This window comes from Hemicordylus capensis, chromosome 3, assembly GCF_027244095.1.
Source record: "Hemicordylus capensis ecotype Gifberg chromosome 3, rHemCap1.1.pri, whole genome shotgun sequence".
In the NCBI taxonomy this organism is placed as follows: domain Eukaryota; kingdom Metazoa; phylum Chordata; class Lepidosauria; order Squamata; family Cordylidae; genus Hemicordylus; species Hemicordylus capensis.
Window position 1 is genome coordinate 229,438,262 of NC_069659.1, and position 24,979 is coordinate 229,463,240.

A 24,979-nucleotide genomic window follows, 5' to 3' on the forward strand; every position below is an offset into this window, starting at 1 on the left:
TGCATAGCCTTTGAAACCTAATAGGGACCCATGAGGGAGCTGAAGAGGCTAAAGGGGATGAAGTGGCAATTACTTCCTTTTCTCAGCCCTAGCAGGTGCCTGGTATTCTAAGAAAAGATGTTAGCGATGTGAAATGCCACGCACACAGCTTCAGCATATGGTGTAGAATCCAATACCTTGTGCCAAATCCTGTTGAATCTCAGTTTTATTGAAAGCCCGTAAGGTTGCAGGAAGGTGTTCAATATACATATAAGCAGTATCCTCAGAAGGATCTCTGCATTAAGGATCTACATCCCACAGAAGTAGAAGTACTCATATCTCCCACATGGTTGCCAGTCATCACTCTTTATCTGCACTCCACTACAGCCTATCACTTCACTCTGCCATTCTCTTTGTTGCCAGTGTACTCCTTATCTAAAGCACTCTAAACTCCGTAAAATGTTAAATATAGGATTTGCATTTCCTATCAGCTGCCCTGGCTCAACCTTTGAGCTTGGCTCTGCACCACTACAGACATCTCCCATGCCAATGAGAACCTCCAAACATCTCTGAAAAGCAGTTTTCACCATGCTGGCCTTTTCTGACAAGTATATTTCTGTTTCTATATATGGATGTATTATATTTTAAACTCTGAGGCTATTCTCACGACCGCAGGAAAGTGGGCTAAGGGAGCCCAGCCCAGTTTCCTGCGGTTGTGGGAACCACCGGGAGCTGCACAGCTCCCAGCAGTTAGCCCGCTTATGTCCCCCACACTTAAATGAGGTTAGTGGAGCGAGCACTCTGCTAACCCCATTTTACTGATCATGTACCGCCATGGTACGGCTCTGCACCATGGCAACACGCAAGTAGACCCCCAAATGGGAATCTACAACAAGCCTCCCAGCCACGGGGGTCTCCCCAGAATGCCCCATGCAATCATGTGGGGCATCCTGGGACTTCCAGGGACCAGGCAGCCCCCAATCTCCACTGCCCATAAGAGGTGAAGGCCCGAGAGCATTGTGAACAGGGATAGCGGGAAGTGTGCAGGGGAGCCTGGAACAAGCCCCTGCGATCACAAGGCTCACAAGGAGCCTGGTGGAGAAAAGAACGTAAGTACATATCCCTCCCTCGTATCCCTCATATTCTTGAGAAAGGCTGTTTGGACAGTTAAATAGCTGACCATTACAACTGAGACCTATCCTTCTAATAAACTATCTAATAAACGGACAATAAACTCTCTAAATACTGTAAACAGCCAACAAAAACAGTAGAAGGTCAGCAGGGGAAGGGGCACTTCCCAGTGTATTGCACAGAGTGCCACATTTATGACTATTTGCCTAATATTTGCAGAAGTCATGGGTGTGTGCTCGGTGCAAGGAGCTCCTGGCTCTCAGGGAACAAATCCATTCCCCTGAGACCAAGGTGGTGGATCTGGAGAAGCTCAGAGAGACAGAGAGGCATGTGGATGAGACCTTCAGGGATGTGATAGAGGCATCCCACTCCAGGGCTGGTAGCTCCTCTGCTGTCAGGGAGAATGAAGCTCTTGGGCAAGGAGGGCATCAGTCTGAGGAAGAGGAAAATGCTCCTTTAGAAGGGACCCCTTCCGTGGAAGATGAGCCCATATCCTCTCACACAGGGGATACTCCTCTGGGGGGTGGGGGCCTCCTTGTAGTTGGTGATTCAAACATTAGAGGGATAGAGATATGGGTTTGTGACCTGCGTGTTGATCGCACGGTGACTTGCCTGCCTAGTGCGAAGGTTGAGGACATCATGCAGAGTCTAGACAGGCTCCTAGGCAGTGCTGGGGAGGAGTCAGCTGTCGTGGTGCACGTTGGCACCAACGATGTGGGGAAATGTGGTCGGGAGGTCCTGGAAGCCAAATTTAGGCTGATAGGTAGCGTATTGAAGTCCAGGACCCACAAGGTAGCATTCTCAGAAATGCTACCTGTTCCACGCTCAAGTACAGTGAGACAGGCAGAGCTGAGGTGTTTCAATGTGTGGATGAGACGTTGGTGCCAGGAGGAGGGATTTAGATTTGTTAGGCACTGGGACACATTTTGGGGCAAGCAAGGCCTATACAAAAGGGATGGGCTGCACTTGAACCAAGATGGAACCAGACAGCTAGCACTTAAAATCAAAAAGGTTGCAGAGCAGCTCTTAAAATGACACCTGGGGAACAGCCGATGGGAGCTGGGCAGTATCCTTTAAAGTGTGGGGGTGCAAAGAATTCAGATAAAACAGAGGGGACAGAGCAGAACCGCATAAAGAGCAGACGGGAGCCTGTGCCAGCAGGTCAAAGAGTCAAAAGAATAGTATACATCAGGGAAGAGATTCAGTGTATAGGTGCTTATATGCCAATGCCAGAAGCCTCCGAGCCAAGATGGGTGAGCTGGAGTGCTTGGTTGCTAATGTAGAAATAGATATAGTGGGCATAACAGAAACATGGTGGAACAGTGAGAACCAGTGGGACACTGTTATCCCTGAGTATAAACTCTACAGAAAGGACAGGGAGGGGCGCATTGGAGGTGGAATAGCACTGTATGTTAAAGAAGGCATAGAATCTAACAAGCTAGAAAACCTAGGTGGACTAGAGTCCTCCACAGAAACCCTGTGGGTGACTATACAAGGCCGGAAAGGGAACGTGCTACTGGGGACGTGCTATCGCCCTCCAGATCAAAATGTTGACAGTGACTGGGAGTTGCAGGAGGAAATCAGGGAGGCGTCAGGGAGAGGCAGGGCTGTAATTATGGGTGACTTCAATTACCCACACATAGACTGGGTAAATTCACATTCAGGTCAGGACAAAGAGGTCAAATTTCTAGATACACTAAATGACTGTGCCCTAGAACAGTTGGTCATGGAACCAACCAGAGAGAAGGCGACCTTGGACCTAATTCTGAGTGACACCCAGGACCTGGTGCGTGATGTCAGTGTCATCAACCCTTTAGGGAACAGTGACCACAGTGCCATCAAATTCAGCATACATGCGGGGAGAGAATCAACACGGACGTCTAACACGGACATTTTGAATTTCAGAAGATGAAACTTCTCCAAAATGAAAGGGAAAAGAAAGTGAAAAGATTGTGAAAAGAAAGCTGAAAGGGAAAACCAGGAGAGTCACTGCGCTCCAGAGTGCATGGAGTTTACTCAAAACCACAATACTAGAAGCCCAGTTAGATTGTATACCCAAAAGAAGGAAAGGTACCACTAAGTCCAGGAGGATCCCAGCATGGCTAACGGGTACTGTCAAGGAAGCCATAAAAGGAAAGAAGACTTCCTTCCGAAATTGGAAGGTTGGTCCAAACGAAGAGAACAGAAAGGAACACAAACTCTGGCAAAAGAAATGCAAGGTGACAATAAGGGAGGCAAAAAGAGAGTTTGAGGAATATTTAGCCAAAAGTATCAAGGGGAATAACAAAAACTTCTTTAAGCACATCAGAAGCAAGAAACCTGCCAGGGAGGCAGTTGGACCATTAGACAATGAGGGAGTGAAAGGGATTATTAAGGAGGATATAGAGGTTGCAGAGAAGCTGAATGAGTTCTTTGCGTCTGTCTTCACAGCAAAGGATACTGAGCATATACCTGTTCCTGAACCAGGCTTTTTAGGGATGGAGGCTAGAGAGCTGAGGCAGATAGAAGTGACAAGGGATGATGTTCTAAACTGTCTGGAAAAACTGAAAGCTAACAAATCACCAGGGCCGGATGGCATCCATCCAAGAGACCTCAAAGAACTCAAATGTGAAATTGGCGACCTCCTTGCTAAAATATTTAACTTATCCGATATCGGGCTCTGTACCAGAGGACTGGAGAGTAGCAAATGTAACACCGACTTTCAAAGAGGGATCTAGGGGTGATCTGGGAAATTACAGGCCGGTTAGCCTAACGTCCATTCCAGGCAAATTGATGGAAAGCATCCTCAAGGATAAAATTGTAAAGCACCTAGAAGAACAGGCCCTGCTGGGAGTGAGCCAGCATGGCTTCCGCAAAGGTAAATCTTGCTTCACCAACCTTTTGGACTTCTTTGAGAGTGTCAGTGAGTGTGTGGATCAAGGTGATCCAGTTGACATAGTATAACTGGACTTCCAGTTATAGTATAACTGGACTTCCAGTTATAGTATAACTGGACTTTGATGAGGACAAAGTTCCTCATCAAAGACTCCTGAGGAAACATAGCAGTCATGGGATAAGGGGACAAGTGAATGTGTGGATTGCTAACGGGTTGAAAGACAGGAAACAGAGGGTAGGTATAAATGGAGAGTTTTCACAATGGAGGGAAGTAAGAAGTGGGGTCCCCCAGGGATCTGTACTGGGACCGGTGCTTTTTAATTTATTCCTAAATGATCTAGAAGCAGGGGTAAGGAGCGATGTGGCCAAATTTGCAGATGATACCAAACTCTTCCGGGTAGCGAAATCCATAACTGATTGTGAAGAGCCCCAAAAGGATCTCTCCAAACTGGGGGAGTGGGCAACAAAATGGCAAATGCGGTTTAATGTTACCAAGTGTAAAGTGATGCACATTGGGGCGGGGGGGGGAAACCCAACACCCAACTTCAAGTATATGCTGATGGGATCCGAGCTGTCGGTGACGGACCACGAGAGGGATCTTGGGGTCTTGGTGGACAGCTCGTTGAAAGTGTCGACTCAATGTGCAGCAGCTGTGAAAAAGGCAAATTCCATGCTAGGGATCATTAGGAAAGGGATTGAAAATAAAACGGCTAACATTATAATGCCCTTATACAAAACTATGGTGCGACCACACTTGGAGTACTGCGTACAATTCTGGTCACCACATCTTAAAAAGGACATTGTTGAACTGCAGAATGTACAGAAGAGGGCAACCAAGATGATCAGGGGCCTAGAGCACCTTTCTTATGAGGCAAGACTACAACACCTGGGGCTTTTTAGTTTAGAAAAAAAGACGACTGCAGGGAGACATGATAGAGGTCTATAAAATCATGCATGGTGTGGAGAAAATGGAGAGGGAGAAATTCTTTTCTCTCTCACACAACACTAGAACCAGGGGTCACTCCATGAAATTGATTGCCAGGAGGTCTAGGACCAAAAAACGGAAGTACTTTTTCACACAATGCGTGATCCACTTGTGGAATTCTCTGCCACAGGATGTGGTGACAGCCAACAACCTGGATGGCTTTAAGAGGGGTTTGGATGACTTCATGGAGGAGAGGTCTATCAATGGCTACTAGTCGGAGGGCTGTGGGTCACCTCCAGCCTCATAGGCAGGATGCCTCTGAGTACCAGTTGCAGGGGAATAATGGCAGGAGAGAGGGCACGCCCTCAACTCCTGTCTGTGGCTTCCAGCGGCATCTGGTGGGCTACTGTGCGAAACAGGATGCTGGACTAGGACTAGATGGGCCATGGGCCTGATCCAGCAGGGCTGTTCTTAATATCTGGAAAGCCCTGTTAAAAGAAACACTGTACCATCTAGACTAGAACACTGTACCATCTAGACATGGTTGTTGATCAAAACCTGAAAACATGAGCCATCTCTGTTAAAGACTTAGATCAACAGTCAGGAGTTATGTGAGGATTCCAAGTGTCACCAGGAGGGAGGAGGATACATTACTCTGCCACACTAGACAGAGGAATTTGCAACAGAAACAGAGCCAAGTTCTGCCAGGGCCAAAACCAGCCTCTGCCAGACTAAGAAATCATTGTAATTTGCCCCTTCCTGTCACAAGCAGTGTGCTGTTCTTTTATTATTGACTAACTCTCAGATATCCCAGTCATGGATGGAGAATTCAGGGTCAATTTACAAGAGACACATTTTCTACATGGAAGTTTCTTCTGTGCAGGTGTTGTGCAGAAACCCATTTGTAGTGATCAATACATATGTATCTATTCCACCAGGGGCATAGCAATGTTGGAATGGGCCCAGAGACGAGATTTTAAAATGTGCCTCCAGCCTCTCAAAGTCCAGGGCCTCCACACACCCCAGGCCCCCAAGGATTTAAGTGTGATATTTCAAAATGTATGCTGCCTGGAAATACATTTCAATGAATAAACACATGCACACTTCACAATATATAGTGATATACATTGAGTACTATATATTTGTGCTACTTTTAATGCCTAGAACATACTAGAAACACTAATTATTAAAATGGCCCCCTCGCTGCAGATTAGCAAAGGAGACTTTCAACCATGCAGTGTGAGCCTATGTCTGTTTTCTCAGAATTCTGAACAAACTCAGTAAAGTTTGATTGCAGGAGGTTTTTCACAGGAGGCTTTTAAAGCCCTTTAACACACATCTCCTCTGGAATGGAGGTGCTGCATTCACATGTTGGCCAGATTTACCCTGAAGTCCCTGCGAGTTATTGGGGAGCAGCTCACACACAAGAAAAATAAAATAAAATAAAAGCACAACACATGCTTCACAGTTCTCACTCAGACCTTCTGGGTTGCAAAACAACTTGAACATATGTGCATTTATAAATGAATGAATAAATGAATGAATAAATAAAATATTGTTTGTTTCAGAAGTTTTTGTAATTTTCTGCTATGAAACAAGCCAATCTGTTTTAAATTAAATATTCAGAGACTTCTCAGTCTCTCCCCCTCCCCCCCCCATATCAAAGGCCTATGGCAAGCAGATCCCTATTAATCCGGGCAGGGGTAACCACAAGAAGGAATTCACATTCTACCTGGCAAAGGCTTGGCTGGCTGGCCTAGGCAGAGGGTCTGTGGCAGAGAACTGTGGTGGCCACTCTGGCTGCCTCCTTCCTGGCTTGCTTGGGGCTTGCCAGCCTATTCGAGTTCAGGCTTCAGGGAGGTCTGCACGGAGGCAGAGGGCAAGGCAAGCAGGAGGGCAAGTGGCTGAGTGTTGCTGCTTCTGTGTCTGCAGCAGGGATTCCACAAATCCTACCAAAGTTGCAAGTGCACATAATATCAGTGAGTTAAAGCAGCTCCACAAAAGAAGAGGTTTTAACAGCTGCCTTCAATGTAGTCAGGAATGCAGCCTGGAAGTCCTCATCAACCATGGTAAAATTACTATGGTCACCACCAGATGAACTTGAAATCATGTGAGCCAGAGAGCAGTGCTTGTGAGGCTGAACTTAATGCCCAGGTAGTTTCCACCTTAAGTGGTGCAGAGGGGAAATGCGTTTGAATCCCCGCTGGTACTACAGTATATCTGGCAGCAGCGATATAGGAAGATGCTGAAAGGCAACATCTCATACTGCATAGGAGGAGGCAATGGTTAACCCCTCTTGTATTCTACCAAAGAAAACCACAGGGCTCTGTGGGTGCCAGGAGTCGAAATCTACTTGATGGCACACTTTAGGACTGGGCACAGGCAGTCTTGAAGCTTGTATACAATTTTGTTTTCAGAAACTATGTAGAATTGGCTGCGATATTCTTGTTTGGCAGGGAGAGTGGCTTCTCCACACTAAGCAATTCAGTAGGATAGTTGATGAACAATATCTGTATGCATAAAACCTGGTGCATGATTAGAAGGCCGTACTTTTCTCCAGTGAGGTTATTTTAATATTCAAAAGCCACCTAATATTTTTGAGCCTGTGAATAAAACTCAGAAATGCTGGGGTAATAGAAGTTAAAAGTGTTGTTCTTTTGCTTGATTAGCAACATGCTTTATGGAAAGTCTATTGCAAAATAAATGAAGTCGTGAATATAGGGATAAAACACTAAAAATGAAAAATGAATTGAAGCGTAACTGTTTTTTTAAAATTATGTTGCTGCAGCACCATCCCATAGTCCACTTTGCAGTGCTCTGTCCTTTTGCTATTTGAGTTCTGACTCACCAGCCTCTTCCCCACCCCACATCTCCCAAGTTCTTAGTCATACATCGATGCTTCAATTCATCATTTCAAGATGATGATACAAGATTTTTTAAAAAATATGCTCAGTTAAATGCACCATATACTCCAACTGTCCTTATGACCAAGACAGTCCCTGTTTTATACTTGCTGTTCCTGGTACATCATGATCTTTATTTTTGATTTATGTCCCTGTTTGGGGGATGACTGTTTGAAATACGGTTAATGTGCACACCGGTGTACTACTTCCTCTTCTTTCTAACCTCTCCTCTCCCCGTCACATCGTAAATGTTATTTCATTTGTCTAAGTTACAACTAATCTAATTGTAATACATTTAATCAGGTTCAACATTCAAAAGTTGTTGGGAGGGGGGGTTAAAATAAAACTCCTCGAGGTCCAAAAAGCAGATTATACATTGAGAAATAACAATATACAATATACAAGTGAGAAATAACACTAAATAATAATAAAGAAATATATTTATGGTCAGTTTACTAAGTCAGTGCAGAACAGGATGCTGTAGAGTGCGTGTAATACAGCACACAGCAGGCGGATAAGAGTGGAGTGTGCTGCATTAATAACCAATAATCATTATAATAATCAATTTCCAGTTTATCCAGTTAAGAGAAGAGTCTAAGTGATGAGAAAGACCTCCTCTGCCTGAGATCTTACAGAGCTGATGCCAGTTGGAGCAGATGATAGTAGATGAGAGATGGAGCAGAATCTGTATGAGGCAGTTTTATATGCCCGCATATAGCAGGGGTCGGCAGCCTTTCAGAAGTGGTATGCCAAGTCTTCATCGATTCAATCTAGTTTACATTTCTGCATGCTGGTAATACATTTTAACATAGAAGGTCTCTCTCTATATAGACACAATTAAACTATGAGCCGTTCCTGACAAGCAGTGGAAAATGGCAATAGGGTTTGTGGGGAGGAGGCCCTGAAGAGCTGACCTCCCTGCAGATGACCCAGTTTTCTTCCTTTGGGCAGGTGGATCGCCCATCCAGATGAGCACCTGCTGCTGCCGGTAGCTCCGAGGGTTGGGGTGCCGAGGCATGTCGCCCCGTGTCGTCCTGCCCACCAGAGCTCCATCAATGCACCACACGAGTGCACAGTAATAGGGATCCCCCCCTCCCCTCCCCGAGAGCGCCGCAGTCTGTCAGTCATGGCTGCAAGCAGCTGCGTCTGACAGATGACCCAAAAAACAAGGTCCTAAAACAAGCACTCTCCTAACCTCAGTTTGGAGGGAGGCTCCACAAGCAGGTTTGCCACCGCAAGATCGGGCCTGATCCCGGCAGTATACACATGCTTGCAAAACTGGGCTGGGCTTCCTGAGCCTGATTTTGCATGCGCATGAGAATAGCCTCGAGGGTTGTATATTGTTGTATGTAAAATAAATAACGTTCTTTAAAATCAATTAAAAGGCAGGTCTTACTAGTTTGGTGTGTTCCGTTGTAATTCACTGGTATGTTTCAATTGTGTCTAGTGGGAGTTTACCATTTAAAAATTAAGTAGAATTAATGCCAAATCTATTCTTTGTTCCTGGACAAGCAGAATTTCTGAGAAACTCCCACTAATAATGTTCATCCCTGAATAAACATGTGGAGAAATTCCATTGTTCCTTTTAGGACATGGAGGAAAAGATGATCTAGTGCAGAACTGGCTCTCACTATATTCAGTGGTGCAGCCTCCTCTCAGGAGTCAGTGTGAGTGCCACGCAAAATCATTGTGCATGCCACTTTTGGCACCCGTGCCATAGGTTGCCTGCCCCTATAATATATATGGGGTATATATATAGGGGTATAAGGTATATCTTCAAGTGCCTTCAGCAGTCTTGGGAGGAGGAAGAAACGATCCTTGGTAATCAGAATAAGGGTGCTTCTAAGAACACATTTCATCTATTTATTTTTACATTTTATATCCTGTTCTTCCTCCAAAGGAGCCCAGAGCAGTGTACTACATACTTAGGTTTCTCTTCACAACAACCCTGTGAAGTAGGTTAGGCTGAGAGAGAAGTGACTGGCCCAGAGTCACCCAGCAAGTCTCATGGCTGAAGGGGGATTTGAACTCAGGTCTCCCCAGTCCTAGTCCAGCACTCTAACCACTATAACACACGGGCCCCTGGCAATCTCTTGGTTATGCACCTTTTTATGATACATAATTTTATCTTCTAATGTTAATCTTTTCTAGGATAATAATTTTAAGATTCCCTCTTTCTTTTTCCCCTCTCCCTGCTTCTTTTTTAGGATGTACTAACTAAAGGAAAGCTGCATTGAAGCAATTATGTAATGTCTGTTGGTTGAAAATTGGTTTGATAGCTGAAAAAAAATACATAAACCAGTTCTAAATCTGATTGCTATTACATGATCAATTCTTATGGTATAGACAGTAAATCTGTATTTTATCCATTGTATTTCACAGTATACTGAAGCTTAGAGATGTCTTCTATCTTTTTGATTCAATTTTTCCCTTGCCTTTTGTATTCTCTGTATAGAAATTAATAACAATCTTGATTTAAAAAAAAAGAACACATTTCATCTGTGAAATGTTGCAGGGTGCGAATGCAACAGAAATAACAGAGGAAACAGGAATGAGAAAAATCCCAAGGGTCACCTAAGCCATTCTGACATTATATTTCTAGTATCCAAATTTGGCAATCAGACCCTGAAAATAAACAAATCTCCACGTGTTGAGCCTTCACAAACAAAAATGAAAAACAAATCCCACCACATCAGATAATTAGAGGTGACCTCAGCTTCAACAAATCAAATTTTCACCACTCTAGCATTTATACCTGAAAAACAACTCCCTTTGTAGAAAAGAGAAATCTGTGGACAAATAAGCCATTAGACTTCAGAGAAATGATGGGAATGATAGGCCCAGAATTCCTAATACCACTTCCCAGATTTAATGTACAGTCAGGAACTGGCAAGTTCCTACAAAGGCTTGTGTGACAACTGAAATTGCTACCAGTTGTTTTTTACATAAATATCCATCTGATAACTAAAATAAACTTATAGACCCAGCTAGGTGTGAGGAAAAGGTTGGGGTGCCCTTCTACACCATACATCAGTGTTCTTCACTGTAAGGGATGGTGGGGTGGGGGGCAGTGGCAGCTCCCATCAACCATACTGTATGTGCCGTTCACTGACTAATAGTTTATTGGGCCTGTGTAAAGCTTCAGCCAAATACTCTGAACACTCTGCACAGTCCCCCTGGCCTCCAAGCACAGAGTACTGGGACGTGTAGCCCTTCTCCGTGCTGGACTCCTAGAGCTCATAAGAGAGGGCTCCATCTCCCCATAGGGCCTTCACAGCACTGAGCAAAGTGCAGTACTATGTGGAGGTCAGTATGGTGGAAAATGGCTCTCACATTGAACGTTTTTTGCTAAAGTGGCGCCTGCTTGTAAGATAGTGAAGGTTACTGCCATACATAGAACTCTGAATGGGAACAAGTGCCCCATACATGAAGCCTTAGTGAGCAACCCCCCACCCCCACCCCGCAGGCTCCAGTCAACCCTTTTTCATGATATATAGATCCCTTATGTGGAGTCTGCCTACTTATATAGGCATTTTATATAGGCATTTACTTCATCTTACATTTATGCACAGTGAGGAAGAATCCATGAATCTGAGGCCAGCTCCAGCACCCCATTAAATGTGTAACTTGGGAACCATGGGTGAGCCAGTCATTAGTTTCCAGGCTGGCTGGAGAATTTTGACTCCCTGGATTTATCCTGAATATTAAGGATTTATGCTCCACCTTCTTGTCCTTTGATATTATTTGAGCAATTTGCATCGATGCTTGTGAAATGTGCTTCAACGCTTGCTGCTCAATGCACCCTGTGGCTGAATAACCCTTTCATAGCATCTTTTCAATCACATACATACTATTGCTAAAAACCCAAGTGTGAGTTGGGTCCTCTAATTAGCTTTTTATCTTAGCAGAAATAAAAAAAGTGAGGCTCTCAAAGCCTGCCTGGAAATGCTAGTAATTTTCATTTAAGGGCATCCCAGTGGTGGGTTACATGCTTCAAAGCATACAGTCTTTTGCTACGGTAGCAGAGGATGAGGTGCAGGGAACAGAGAGCCTCTGCTGTCTTCTGCAAACTCCTACAGGGATTGGCAGCAATTGCATTCCTCTGTCTTCATATTCACTTTTCCCTCACACTAATTTCACACCTGGCTAGATACTGGAGGTTGGATGATATAATGCAGCTTCCTAAGGGACTGTGTCTTCTCTCAAATAATCATTAAAGAAAAAGAAAGGTATCTCAAAGGGAAAAGATGAAATAAAAAACAGCACACCTGATACAGCAAGAAAGTCATCAATGCTTGTAATGTCATCCACGGCTTCAGTGAGCACACGTATGTGGTTCTCCCATGTGTTTTTATACATTTCCATGTTGCTTTTCAGAACCTGGCTTTTCGGTCTGGCAGCAAGAGCTACAGCAGCATTGATAACCTAGAGAAAAAGCATAGATACCATTTAAAAAAAATCTAAAACTAGACAGAAAAGCCTACATTCCAATTGTCTAGGCTCTGCTGTGCAATCACTGCCTCCATTTTCATGCAAAGTAGAACCACAATATTATGCATGCTAACCTTCCTGATAATCTTATCTGAATTTTAAACTAAGACAGGACACAATCATAATGCACCAGGGGTCTTGAAGCATGGACTCTAAGAGTTGGACTCAAGCGCCTTATCATCTGCATCAGCATGATAGCTCACCAGAGGAGGGAGAGGTTCACCTCCTCTCTGCTCCTCTGCAGCACCGCCAATGTGGGTGACCAGTTATTGCACTATCTGCTCAGCATGGATCTGGTCACACAATACAATTCCATCAGCAAGCCTGAACCCCCTGTCTACCTGACAATCATCTTGCCTCTGATCTTCAAAATAACTGCAAGAAATCACGTATTTTTATCCTGAAGTTAAAAAAACCCCATTATTTAACTTAAATAAAGAACAGCTTCAGTACACCCTCTGAAAACTAGATAGTCTTTTTAGAACAGGCATATATAATTACAAGCAGAGAACATTTTATTACATGCAGCTTGTGTTACCTGTCATTGCTACCTGTTAAACTGATGTTGCCCTCCCCAGAGTCTTGAAGTAGGATACACATTTTAAGAGATACAGTACATACATATTGGAAGCATGCTGGAAGTCCAATTGCAGGAAGAGCACAATCTACATTGTGTTTATAACATGCTCAGTGCCTTATTTATCAAGACATAAATATATTTAAGCATGGAATAGAAACATTATACCACCAAATGGCATAACCCAACAAAGGAGGATAGGTCAGTGGGCGCATTATGCAACAGCTAAATAAAAGTTATCCATCACTGTGAAGGGTTCTGTAAAAGCTAAGTTAGCCTAACCAGCGCCATCTTTGCTTCTGTAAAATCTGCTTGCAACTATTAGGAAACAGAGACAGAGAGACAGTCTGCTAAATTGGGAAAAGGTCAGAGAAGGGGATTTTTCTGTGCTAATCACAAACAAACAGTTGGCCAGACAGTTGGTTGCTGACAAGTGCAAATTGCTTAAGTCTAGAAACCGCAAGGAAGGGACAGGGAGTTGGGAGCCTTGCAAAAGGACAACCTTATGAAATGTGTATGATAATGTATAAGGAAAACAGCTTGTTTAAAATAACCAATAGAACTTCTCTGATAAGAGGGGCAACCTTATATGGGGAAGGGGGAAGTGGGGTGAGCTTGTTTATCCAAGGGTATAAAAATGTCTGTAAAACTTTCCTGGGCGTGCCACTTCTTGCATGTTTGCAGAGAGGGGACGCCCGGTTGCTTTGCTCAGCTGAATAAAGAAACTGAAAAGAATCTCCTTCTCGTCTCTGTTAATTGGCATACATCAAACAAGAGGCGAGAGTCAGCCTTGCCCAGGCTAGCTGGGGGGGGCTCTCCCCGAAAACGGGACCCCAACAACTGTTTGTAGTATAGTCTGGAGTTGTTCTCTTGTTGAGGAAGAAAAAAACCCTGAATTTCAGTGGTGATTAAATTGAGTCTATTTTTATAAGGTATCAAGATATCAGACCCCAGAATTTTCATTTTCTGTTTAAGAAATATCTGTTTATTCAGAAACTGTTCAAGACAGTGGTTCATTGAAACACAGAAATTCAAATCAGTTCAAAAAGCTATTTGGTAAATCTTGTATTTCTAACAGAACTTTTTTAAAAAAATAAATAAAGCGGTGTCCATGTTTAGGGAGGAGGAATTCTCTAATTAACCTTCCCACCCTCTCACACTAAATTATAGGCACGGGTATTGCCTTATAGTTGGGTGAGGAGGGAAGTATATTCACTCCACTCTGCCTATTAGTGGGAGCAAAGGTCTGAGCTCCTCTCTGGGAGTCCACCAGACCAACAAACCCCACCCCTGCTGATAATCTCATCTTCGGCAGCCCCTGCCATAAATAAAGCCTGCCATAAATAAAGGACACTCCTCCCCACTTCCAGCTTGCTCCTTCTTCACCAGCCAGGCAAGTGGATTAGCCACCCAATCCCTGGCCTCTCAAGGGGCCTTTTTCTCCAACTCCACCCCCTTCACTAGCATTTCCACACAAGGCTGCAGCAGTGGAGCTGATATCATCACTACTCCATCTCCACCATTCTGCTGCTTCTTGGGCTGCACCGTAATTACTGGGGTTGTCCTGGCGACTGGAGCCCTCTGCTTTGCTTAGCACACTGCTGTTTGAATGGGTAAACAACCCTGTCTCACGGAGGAGGGTAAGAAACCCTGAGAAGCTGTATTTGAGAAACAGAACAAATAACACAGAAAAATGGGTAAACTTTAAAAGTTGTGGAACTATATCCTCCTCATACCCGTATTTATTATTTGTCTTATTAAACACATACAATAGGAAAATTAATTTCTGATATAGCCTAGAAATATTCAAGGGGGCACAGCATGAGTGTTCAGAATTCCTGAGCACTTAAAGCTACTAGAATACTTGCGATCAGAAACTAGATAGATTTTCTTTCTTTCAACATGTGAGTAGTGGATAAAACATTAACCAAAAAGCCCTTAGTATGGAAAACATGGAATGAGTGAGTGAGTAACTGGCTTTTAATTACTGATTTTCATTTTTCTCATATTATTACTACAAACTAGGAAAATATTGCTAAGTCATATACACAAATGTGTGTACACTCCCTCTGAGTGGCCAAACTTCACATTTCCTGTTCTAAAAATGAACTCCTCTTGTGTCCTCAGCTCTCGGTTCATTTCATCATGTTGGCTGTATGATCCCAATCCAAAGATCCTCATGTCTATAGATCTGCATGTAGATGCATATCTTGATGGGTAACTGCAGTTGCTGGTGCACACTGCAGTTCTGTTAACATGTACCTTGTGAAAATGTAATGTTTGAAATAAGTGCAGGGGGAGTTGGATATGAGAACTGTAGGATTATTTCATGACTGGGACATTGTTTATTTTTTATAAAACAGTGATAGGTACCTATGGAGAAATTCTGCTTCTAATAATTTGTGATAATATTTCTGTAGGAAAACACTTGTAATAAAATCTGTTTTATTGTTGCTGCAACCAATCAGAAAACTGAACAACAACAACAGAACAGGGCACTTCTTCTGCCAACATTCTCTTTATGTCCACGTTCATCATAATTTGCAACCTTAAGAGTACAATCAAAACAAAACTAGGCAATTAAAAGTCCTATTGATTATAACTGGAGATATTTAAAGTGAGTGAAGGTAACACTAATTTTGTTTTAATTTAGTTTAAGTAATAATTTTGATGTTAGTTTTAGGTTGGTTTTTAAAAAAAAAAAAAATCTCTATGGGAATCACTACAACCCTTATCAAGTTCATTCTCTCCTGCTTTCCCTTGTCCAAATAGTGGAAATTCATTCATTATAGAAATTACTGATAGACAAAGGAGAGAGGAGGCAATCATACCTTGTCTTAGAAGACATTAGTGACAGTGCTGCCTGCCTGAGGAGAGGATGCATTTGTAATTGAGAGGATGGGAGAGTAAGAAAGTTAAGAAACCCCTGACTGATCCAAGGTACAAACCTACTGTACTCAGGAAAATGGTCTACAATGTGGAGGCATAGGGGTCAGTCTCCTTCTTTCAGCTGGAAGTAGCAGTGCCATCTCAAGATCAGATCACAGTGACCAGTCTCTCTCCTCCAGGCTCCAGGCTGCTATCATCAGCATGAGGTAACAATGGCCAACCTCTCTCCTTCAGTTATCCAGCATCAGCTGGGAGGGTCACAATTTCCAGTCTCTCTCATTTAGGCAACATCAGCATGAGACTCCAAAAGTTGCATCTCTCTCCTCCCCTTCCCTCCAGTATTGACAACAGTGTAAAGCGGAGGAAACACACATCTACATTTCCTACATGCATTGCTTGGTAAAGGTAAACTTGTGCCCACGAGTCGGTGTCAACTCCTGGTGACCACAGACCCATGTGGTTTTCTTTGGTAGAATACAGGAGGGGTTTACCTTTGCCTCCTTCCACACACCTTCCTGTACCACTGCTTTTGCCTCCTTTCAGCACCCTCCTATACCACTGCTGCCCAAAACAGGTGTTTCCCATATTCTGGGAAACATATTCCCATATTCTGGGAAACATACCAGAGGGGATTCAAACCAGCAACCTCTTGCTCGCTAGGCAAGTCATTCCCCTGCTGTGCCATTAGGTGGCTGCAGTGCTTGGGGGTGTCTGTTTTAACCAGCTTTTATTCTGAGGTCGTGTTTATGTGTGTGTGTATAATCTTCTAAATCTTTACCTATGGCCCTTACCCAACCTGAGGTGCCTCTCTGGCCCATGCCTAGTATGCCTTAGAGGTGGTAGTGCTTTCTGAAAAAGTAAAGTGTGCCATCGAGTCAGTGTGGACTCCTGGCAACCACAGAACCCTGTAGTTTTCTTTTGGTAGAATACAGGAGGGGTTTACCATTGCCTCCTCCCATGCAGTATGAGATGATGCCTTTCAGCATCTTCCTATATCGCTGCTGCCTGATATAGGTGTTTCCCATAGTCTGGGAAATGTACCAGTGGGAATTCGAACCAGCAACCTCTGGCTTGATAATCAAGTCATTTCCCCGCTGCGCCATTAGGTGACTTCAGTGCTTTCTGTACACCTCCTTATTATGTTAGTGATAGAATATGTCAATATAATGTCAAATAGTAGTAGCAGCAGCAACCATAGTGGTAGTATATAATTACACACAAATATCACAGGCAGCACAGTCTAACAAATATATTAGCATAGTGGGGAAATGACTTGACTAGCAAGCCAGAGGTTGCTGGTTCGAATCCCCACTGGTATGTTTCCCAGACTATGGGAAACACCTGTATCGGGCAGCAGTGATATAGGAAGATGCTGAAAGGTATCATCTCATACTGCACGGGAAGAGGCAATGGTAAACCCCTCCTGTATTCTACCAAACACAGGGCTCTGTGGTCGCCAGGAGTCGACACCGACTCAACGACACACTTTACCCTTAATCTATATAATCCTACCAAATGTCAAGAAATCAATATAAATCAACATCACTACCTCCTATATAAATGGCAAAGCCTCCAACATTATTCTTCTATACAAAGTTATCAGGGCACTGCAATGCTTTTATATTATCAAATACAAATCCCATACTATCTATGCATAATAATCGCTAAGTGATCATCACCACCTTTTAAAAAATTCTTTATTATCACCTAATGAATAAATAAAACATATAAAGCAAACACCTCCCCCCACCCATAAATATCATGTAAGAGGCAGAAAAGAGAAAGCAAAAACCAGTGCCATATTTCATTCTACAGAAGGACTTGACACAAATGGCTGGCATCCAGAGCAGCCAGCTAGGGATGCACAGAGAGGCTGCTCCAAACTCAGGCAGGCTCCACTGGAGGAGCACCGCCTGTGCATAGTGGGAGAGGGCAGCAATTTTTGCTGCTTCCCCCAGCCCCCATAAATGCTCTTTGCTTTCCAAAAATATGTTCCTAAAGGCCGTGCAGCTCCCATGTGATTCCCCCTCCACAACACTAGGAAAGGGAAAATAGAGGATATATTTGTACCAATTAAATACATGTAACTTCTACAGTATATGTTCACATGCAAATAATTTGAATTTATGCAAGCATAACAAGCACATAATTTCAGTCTTTGTTTTTGCCATTTTAGCAATTTTCCTAGTTACAGTTTGGAACTCTTCTGTTGTTACTAAAGCCTCTTAAAAGAAACACTTTGCTGCTTTGTCTAATGCCTGACTTAAACCTCTACTACAATGCTCCAGTGCTGCTGAAAGCAATTTAGTCTGGTTATTTTCAGCAATCCAGAATATTAAAGAGTTTATTAGGGGCATCTTTATTGAGATAAGTGCTTAGCATTTTCATCTGTTGGGGATTTGCCTTTGACACAATGCACATACTTTGAAAGATGGTTCATTGTAAGCATGGCAGATACAGGATGCTACATGCTAAGGTCAGCCTTGGCCACCTTCTGTTTTCTCCAGAAAATTAAACATGTCTCTGGGCAGCACACATTTCTCACAATTAAAACAGGTGACAAGCAGCCTGCCTTCTCATCAAACTCAATGTAACCTTTTCTCTAGGATTCCACTAGAACTGTTGCAGTTAGGATATTTTGTCCCAAAATTCAAGGGCCAAAATCCTTAGGGTCATGTGCAAAATAACAGATGCACAGTGTATGGGGTGGGGGGTTGTTCTTATGCCCCCCCTTCCTATTGCAACCCCTTGTACTCCCAGGACAAAAACACACTTACTTGATAGTTGGGGGCCCCCTCCAGAGTGGGCTTGATTAGAGCACAAAGGGATGCCACTGGAAGTGAAAATTGACAAATCCCACTGCATGCATGGAAGTGCTTTCTGCTCACAGGGAGGGGTGTATACTGGCAAACAATAACAACTAATGCTGCTCTTTGCACTTTGGGCCAAAATAACATTTTTCTTTCCACATTGGGTGCACTATGACAGTGTGTTTCAATTTCCCAGCATTTAGCAATGGCATCCAATTACATTTAACAGGAAGAAAATAATGTCTAGCATGTATGATTATTCCAGAAACAAAGCATAATTGTCCTTTTAGGAAGAATACTGTTAACTGAGGATAAGGAAATGCCAATTCTCATGAAGCATTCTCTGATAAAATTTGTATTTTAATTCTTTATGATCATACATAAGCTGCTCCATTTAAGTAAATGTGGGAAAGGAGTCAGATTCAAAGAAGGAAGATCTGGGTTTAAATTCCTGTTCAGTCCCAAAGCTCTAAATCACTATGGTGAGGACTCTCTATTGCCCCCTGTAGTTAGAGAATGATAATGCAGCATTGTTATAGAAACTCCTCAGACATAACAACACAACTGATTCCTAAAAACTGTGTCTTAAATGGAAACGTCTTAATTAGAACCAATTTTCCCCTAGGAAAAGGTGTTATGAATGAGGATTTGCTTCCTGAACCAAAGCTGGATACCCTTTTTGAAAAATATAAAATTGACCCAGAATTTGGTACTAAATCAATTATAGGTACTAAATGCAGGGGGGCCCTGCTACTGTCAAAGCTGGTGGTGTGTCAGTTACAGACATGTAGATATGCAGCAGAAAAGTTGATGGCGGAGAAGCAGAAGTTGCTCATCCTCACCACTCACTCCCTTCCCAGTTATTTCCCCCACAAAACAAGCTCTGCCCCATCTGTGGTGAACTGTGGCTTGCATGCATTCCAGTTGCTTTTGGGGATGCTGCCCACCACACTTCCCATCTAACTGCTACAGTGTGATGGTGAGAGAGGGAGATGGAGAGAGTGTTTGGTCCATTCCCAGCTCACATGATGCTTCTTGCCCACCCTTCTTTCTTCCAAATCTCACCATCACCCAGGAGGTGGAGACAGAGGCAAGCTACCCAGTTGTCTCCCTTCCTTCTCCAGAAAAGTGGGAAAGAGCCTAGAAGGGAGACTACTAAGCATGGGCATAGGGTCCATTGGACAAGAGGGGACAAATGTCCCCTGGCCCGGAAACAAACAAACTGGAGCGTACACGCTCTTTCCGAGTGTGATGGGAAGAGAAGAAGCATGCTGGGGCAGGGCTTCCTTTCTCCTACCTCCCCCGCACTTCCTCCTCCCAGGCAGCGGACCACCCCTCACCACCCTCGACACTCCTGGCTGCTGCCGCCATGCTGCCCGGCCCCAATCAGCTGCCGCTGCCCCCAGTGGTGGACGGTGACCCCTGGCGGCCCCGAGCCCGGCCCGGCTGTATGCCGTCAAGCCGGTGCTGCTGCTAGTGCTGCTGCTGGCCACCCTCCCACTCTGCACAGAAGGTGAGCCAGCGGAAGGGAAGGCTTGGAAGGGGTTAGGTTGCCTGCCCCTTGTGTTAGGGGGTGTGGCTTGGGTGCTGGGGCGCATGACATTCATGCACAAAGAGCTTTTGTGAGGTGTGGAGTGACCTCTGGATTAGGGTTAGACTGGTGGAAACCAAGTAATGACCATATTTGTTTTCTCAAGGAAACATTGAAATATTTTGAACTATGTCTACAAATAGTTTACACTGTAAACTTTACAGAGTACTTGTAATGAAAAGATACCAATTGTCAGGACTGCAAGAAATGCTGCACTCTTCCACTGTAACTTCAGAAGTTTCCAAAGTAATTCCATTCTTGATCCACTTAACTGGTTTTGAATAAATGTAAAATAATAATAATAATAAATAACAGGCTGCCAGGAACGTGAACTAGCTTGTTCACAAATCTACTTCTTTAGCATTTGATTCTCCCTCAGTGAACCATTTAGCAACCTACTTGCACATAAAGTGAAAGGACAGGCTATGTTAGCTTGCTCGTATGTGTTATATAATCTGCCTAGAGCAATCTTGGTTCATCAACATTCAATACCCTATTCAAGAGATACATATGCAATGTAGACAAAGGCACAACTGTTAGCCTAAGGGCTGACTAGGAGGCTGCAGGAGTTGCATATTATGCTCTTGGAACCGGAATCCCACAGCTGTGACCCTGGAGTCAAGTTCTGTTCTACATCAGCTGTGCCAGGCTTGAATATATCATGGACATTTGGGTTATCTACCTGCACTGTTTTCTACTGCTTTAGTGATGTAGATTTTCTTATTGTCTCTCAGTACTGTAAACAATATAAAAACATCTTTCTTTTGATAAATCTTTCCCTTACTATTTTCCCCTAATCTATAAACGGAGAGAAAGAAGCTGCTGATACTAGTATTGGGTCATGGAATGACATTCCTTAGATACATTTCTTAGGCTGCATTCCAAAACATAGCAGAAAGTAAGTCCCACTGAACACAGAGGGACTTATTTCTGAGTAAGCAAGTTTAGAATTACACTCGTAGTCCCAGTGGGATCGAGTGGGTGTTGTTTCTCAATAAACAATAAAGAATCCAGTGGGTGTTGTTTCTCAATAAACACACTTAAACCAGGCTGTGCATCTGTTTTCTGATCTATATTGATGATGCTACATATTGACCCCTTTATACTATGTACTACAATGACATCTGTAAAGACCTTGAGGATGGAAATAGATGTGGAAGAACATGGAAAGTTTGCTAAAAGATCTCTGAACTCAAAGGGAGGTTCCAACCTCAAATTGGTATGTTAAGGGATGCCAGATAGTAACTGATTTAGAGAAGATAACACAGAGATGGAAGGAGTATACTGAAAATCTGTACAGTAGGGACGGCAACATCCAAAATACTCTAGAAGATATTCCTTACTTGCAAGAACCTCTAGTACGGGAAGATGAAATTAGATCAGCACTCCAGTCACTACCAAGTCGGAAGGCTACAGGAACTGATGGAATAGCTAGAGAAATATGGCAGGCAAAAGAAGAAGAATCAGTCAAGGCTCTAACCAAACTATGCCAGCAAATCTGGAGAATGACACAGTGGCCAACAGATTGGAAGAAGTCAGTCTACATACCCATACCAAAGAAAGGAGACGTAACAGATTGCGCAAACCATTGCACAATATCCTTAATTTCACATGCTAGCAAAATAATGCTCAAGATCATCCAACACAGATTAGAGCCCTACGTGGAAAGGGAAATTCTGGATATTCAAGCTGGTTTCAGAAAAGGTTGAGGAACAAGAGATGTCATTGCTGATGCACACTGGATAATTGAGAAAGCCAAATAATACCAAAAATAAGTAAATTTGTGCATTATAGACTACAGAAAAGCTTTTAATTGCATTGACCATGTCAAGCTGTGGAATATCCTTAGGAAAATGAGTGTCCCAGAACATCTCATTGTTCTCATGAGAAACCTATACTCAGGACAGGAAGCCACAGTCCAGACGTAACATGGTGAAACAGACTGGTTTCAGATCGGCAAAGGAGTAAGACACAGCTGTATATTTTCTCCTTATTTATTCAACTTATATGCTAAACATATCCTGAAAGAAGCTGGATTGGAAGAAGATGAGCATGGTTTTAAAGTTGGAGGAAGAAACATCAATAACCTGAACTATGCTGATGACACCACTCTGATAGCTGAAAATACGGATGATCTGCAAGCTATAGTAATGAAAGTCAAGGAGCAGAGTGAAAAAATGGGACTAAAACTAAATGTAAAGAAGACTAAACTGATGACAACAGGCACAGCAACCAGCCTCAGAATTAATAATGAAGACACTGAAGTGGTAGACAACTTCTGCCTTTTAGGATTGACCATAAACAGTAAAGGATCCAGCAGTCAAGAAATACGCTGCAGACTAGCACTTGGTAGGGTAGCAATGAAGGCCTTGGAAAGAATATTTAGATGCCGTGATGTGTCTATATCTACAAAGATTAGAATGGTTCAGACAATGGTTTTTCTCGTGACACTCTATGGATGTGAAAGCTGGACTTTGAAGAAGCAAGATAGAAAAAACATTTATGCTTTTGAACTTTGGTGCTGGAGAAGAATTTTGAGGATACCATGGACAGCCAGGAAAACAAACAAATGGATCATAGAACAAATCAAACCATAATTTTGACTCGAGGCACAAATGGCCAGGCTCAAACTATCACAGCTTGGACACATTATGCAAGAACCAAGCTCCCTCGAGAAGTCCATAATGCTGAGAAAAGTTGAAGGAAAGAGAAGAGGACGACCAGCAGCAAGATGGATGGATTCGATCACGACAGCCGTGAATGCACCACTGAGAGACCTTAAAGGCCAAGTTGAAGACAGATCATCCTGGAGAGAATCTATGTGGTCGCTAGACAGTCAACACTGACTTTATGGCACTTAATCAACTAATCAATCTCTCTGTTGAAGAAAAAACAGCACTTGATAAAGAACTGTGCAGTCTTATGAGATGTATGGCATCAAAATAAGCAATGCTATGCACAGCAAACCTTTATAATACAAATAGGCAAATGTCAGCCTGAAGGCTTAATTTGGCATGGAAGTAATATCTACATAGGCAATATGTTATGTTTGAAGTGGCCTGAAGGTTGAGATTGGCATAGGACTGAAGGAAGAAAATCCATTAGGGCCTGATAGGTAGAGGGATGCAAGAATTTCTTTTGGCTTGGAATGCCATCTGTTTTCATTGTTCAAGCCATTCACACATTTGCTTTTGAGACAAAGGGGGAGCAGGGATTCAGCTTGCAGGTAGACAGAGTGATGGGCCTTCCATCCTCTTTTTAAAACTCTTTTTTAAAAAAATGAAAAAGGAGGGTTGGAGTACCTCCTGGCACCTATCATTTCTTTTTCACATTTCTCAAATGGTGGATTGATCCAGAGCATGGGGGGTGGGCATGGTGGCCACAGCATAAACATGACAACTGCCACCCATGACTGACATGTTTTCTCCCACTATACCTTGGACTGATGAAATGACTGGGGCACAGTAGGGAGAGGGGATGTGGCAGTTGTAGGAAGCAGCAGTCAGATAGGGCTCTAAAACTCCTTTTACATTTTAAAATAGTTTAAAGAAAAGAAGAAAAGCTCACAGCTCTTACCTGCTAAAAAGTAAGCCCTCATCCTAAAAATGAATGAGGCTTGAATTGACTGAATGACCTGCATACCATTCAGTCTCTATTGTCCTGTGGCCAGCTGACTGGCAGACAGTCTCTCTCTCTCTCTCTCTCTCTCTCTCTCTCTCTCTCTCTGAGGAAAGAACCCCCTCAGTCAGTCAGCACAGCAAGATAACTCCTTACAGGCAAATATCACATTCAGCTTTCTACCTTCTGAAAACCATTCTGGTGAGTTACTGTGCATGCAATGACACCATCCTCTCTAATAAAACGCTTGGTGTCCGTCCGTGGACGGACACCAAGCGTGTGTCCGTGCCTCCCTGCCCTGTTCTGGGCCTGCGCAAAGCGCAGGCCCAGAACAGGGCAAGGGAGACACGCTCGCTGGCACCCGGCAGCCATCTTGGGCGGCCAGAAGCGGCCGCCCCAAAGAAGCCAGAGAGGCGGCTGCGGGGAAAAGTAGACGGAGGCCGGGGGCGGAGCGGAGGCCATGTAACTTTTAAAAAAAATGCTCCCGCGGCCACCGGCCGCCGCCCCTCCCTCCCAGCTGCCGAGTCCCCCTTACCCTGGCCGACTGCTGTCGGCCGAAGACAGCCCTTAATTTAAGAGGCAGAGAGGAGCTCGCAAGCAGAGCTCCTCTCTGTGCAAAGCCTCTTGCCGAACTGCCGCTTTGGGCGCTCCCTTGCGCCCAAAGCGGCAGTTCGGCAAGAGGCTTTGCACAGAGAGGAGCTCTGCTTGCGAGCTCCTCTCTGCCTCTTAAATTAAGGGCTGTCTTCGGCCGACAGCAGTCGGCCAGGGTAAGGGGGACTCGGCAGCTGGAAGGGAGGGGCGGCGGCGGGAGCATTTTTTTAAAAAGTTACATGGCCTCCGCTCCGCCCCCGGTCCCGGCCTCCGTCTCCCCGGCCTGGCGGGGGCAAGTGCCTGGGCCGATTTGGCCCTTAAAGGTAGGGGGGGCGAACGGCGGAGGGAGGGGGAATGGCAGCGGCAGGCCAGGAGCGCTGTTACTAGCGCCCGTTATTCAACGGGCCAAAATTCACTTGTCTCTATATAATTAGCCGAAGTACAGATGCTCCAGTAGTTTGTGTTATGAAAGAGTAAGGCTGCTGTGACGTAAGTGACAACAGCACCAGGAGAACCAATTGTCTCCAGGAGAGTTCCCATGGTAACCAATGTGATGTAATTCTCATGGCAGCTCAACCAAAGCAGACAAGCGCTCACAAT

The 24,979-nt window shown here is 43.9% G+C and overlaps 1 protein-coding gene across 14 annotated transcripts in view; it reads right to left on the reverse strand.

Annotated features, from left to right (window-relative positions):
• CTNNA3 (catenin alpha 3) overlaps positions 1–24,979 on the reverse strand; it is a 1,115,062-nt gene that overhangs the window by 372,696 nt on the left and 717,387 nt on the right. For 12 of the 14 annotated variants that reach the window (XM_053307737.1, XM_053307736.1, XM_053307734.1 and 9 more), the window contains one exon: positions 12,081–12,237. In XM_053307737.1, the coding sequence (XP_053163712.1) occupies positions 12,081–12,237 (157 nt within the window). Of the gene's footprint in view, positions 1–12,080; positions 12,238–15,828; positions 15,965–23,746; positions 23,902–24,979 lie in introns of those variants that run through there. The other 2 variants (XM_053307753.1, XM_053307752.1) reach the window with 2 other exon arrangements.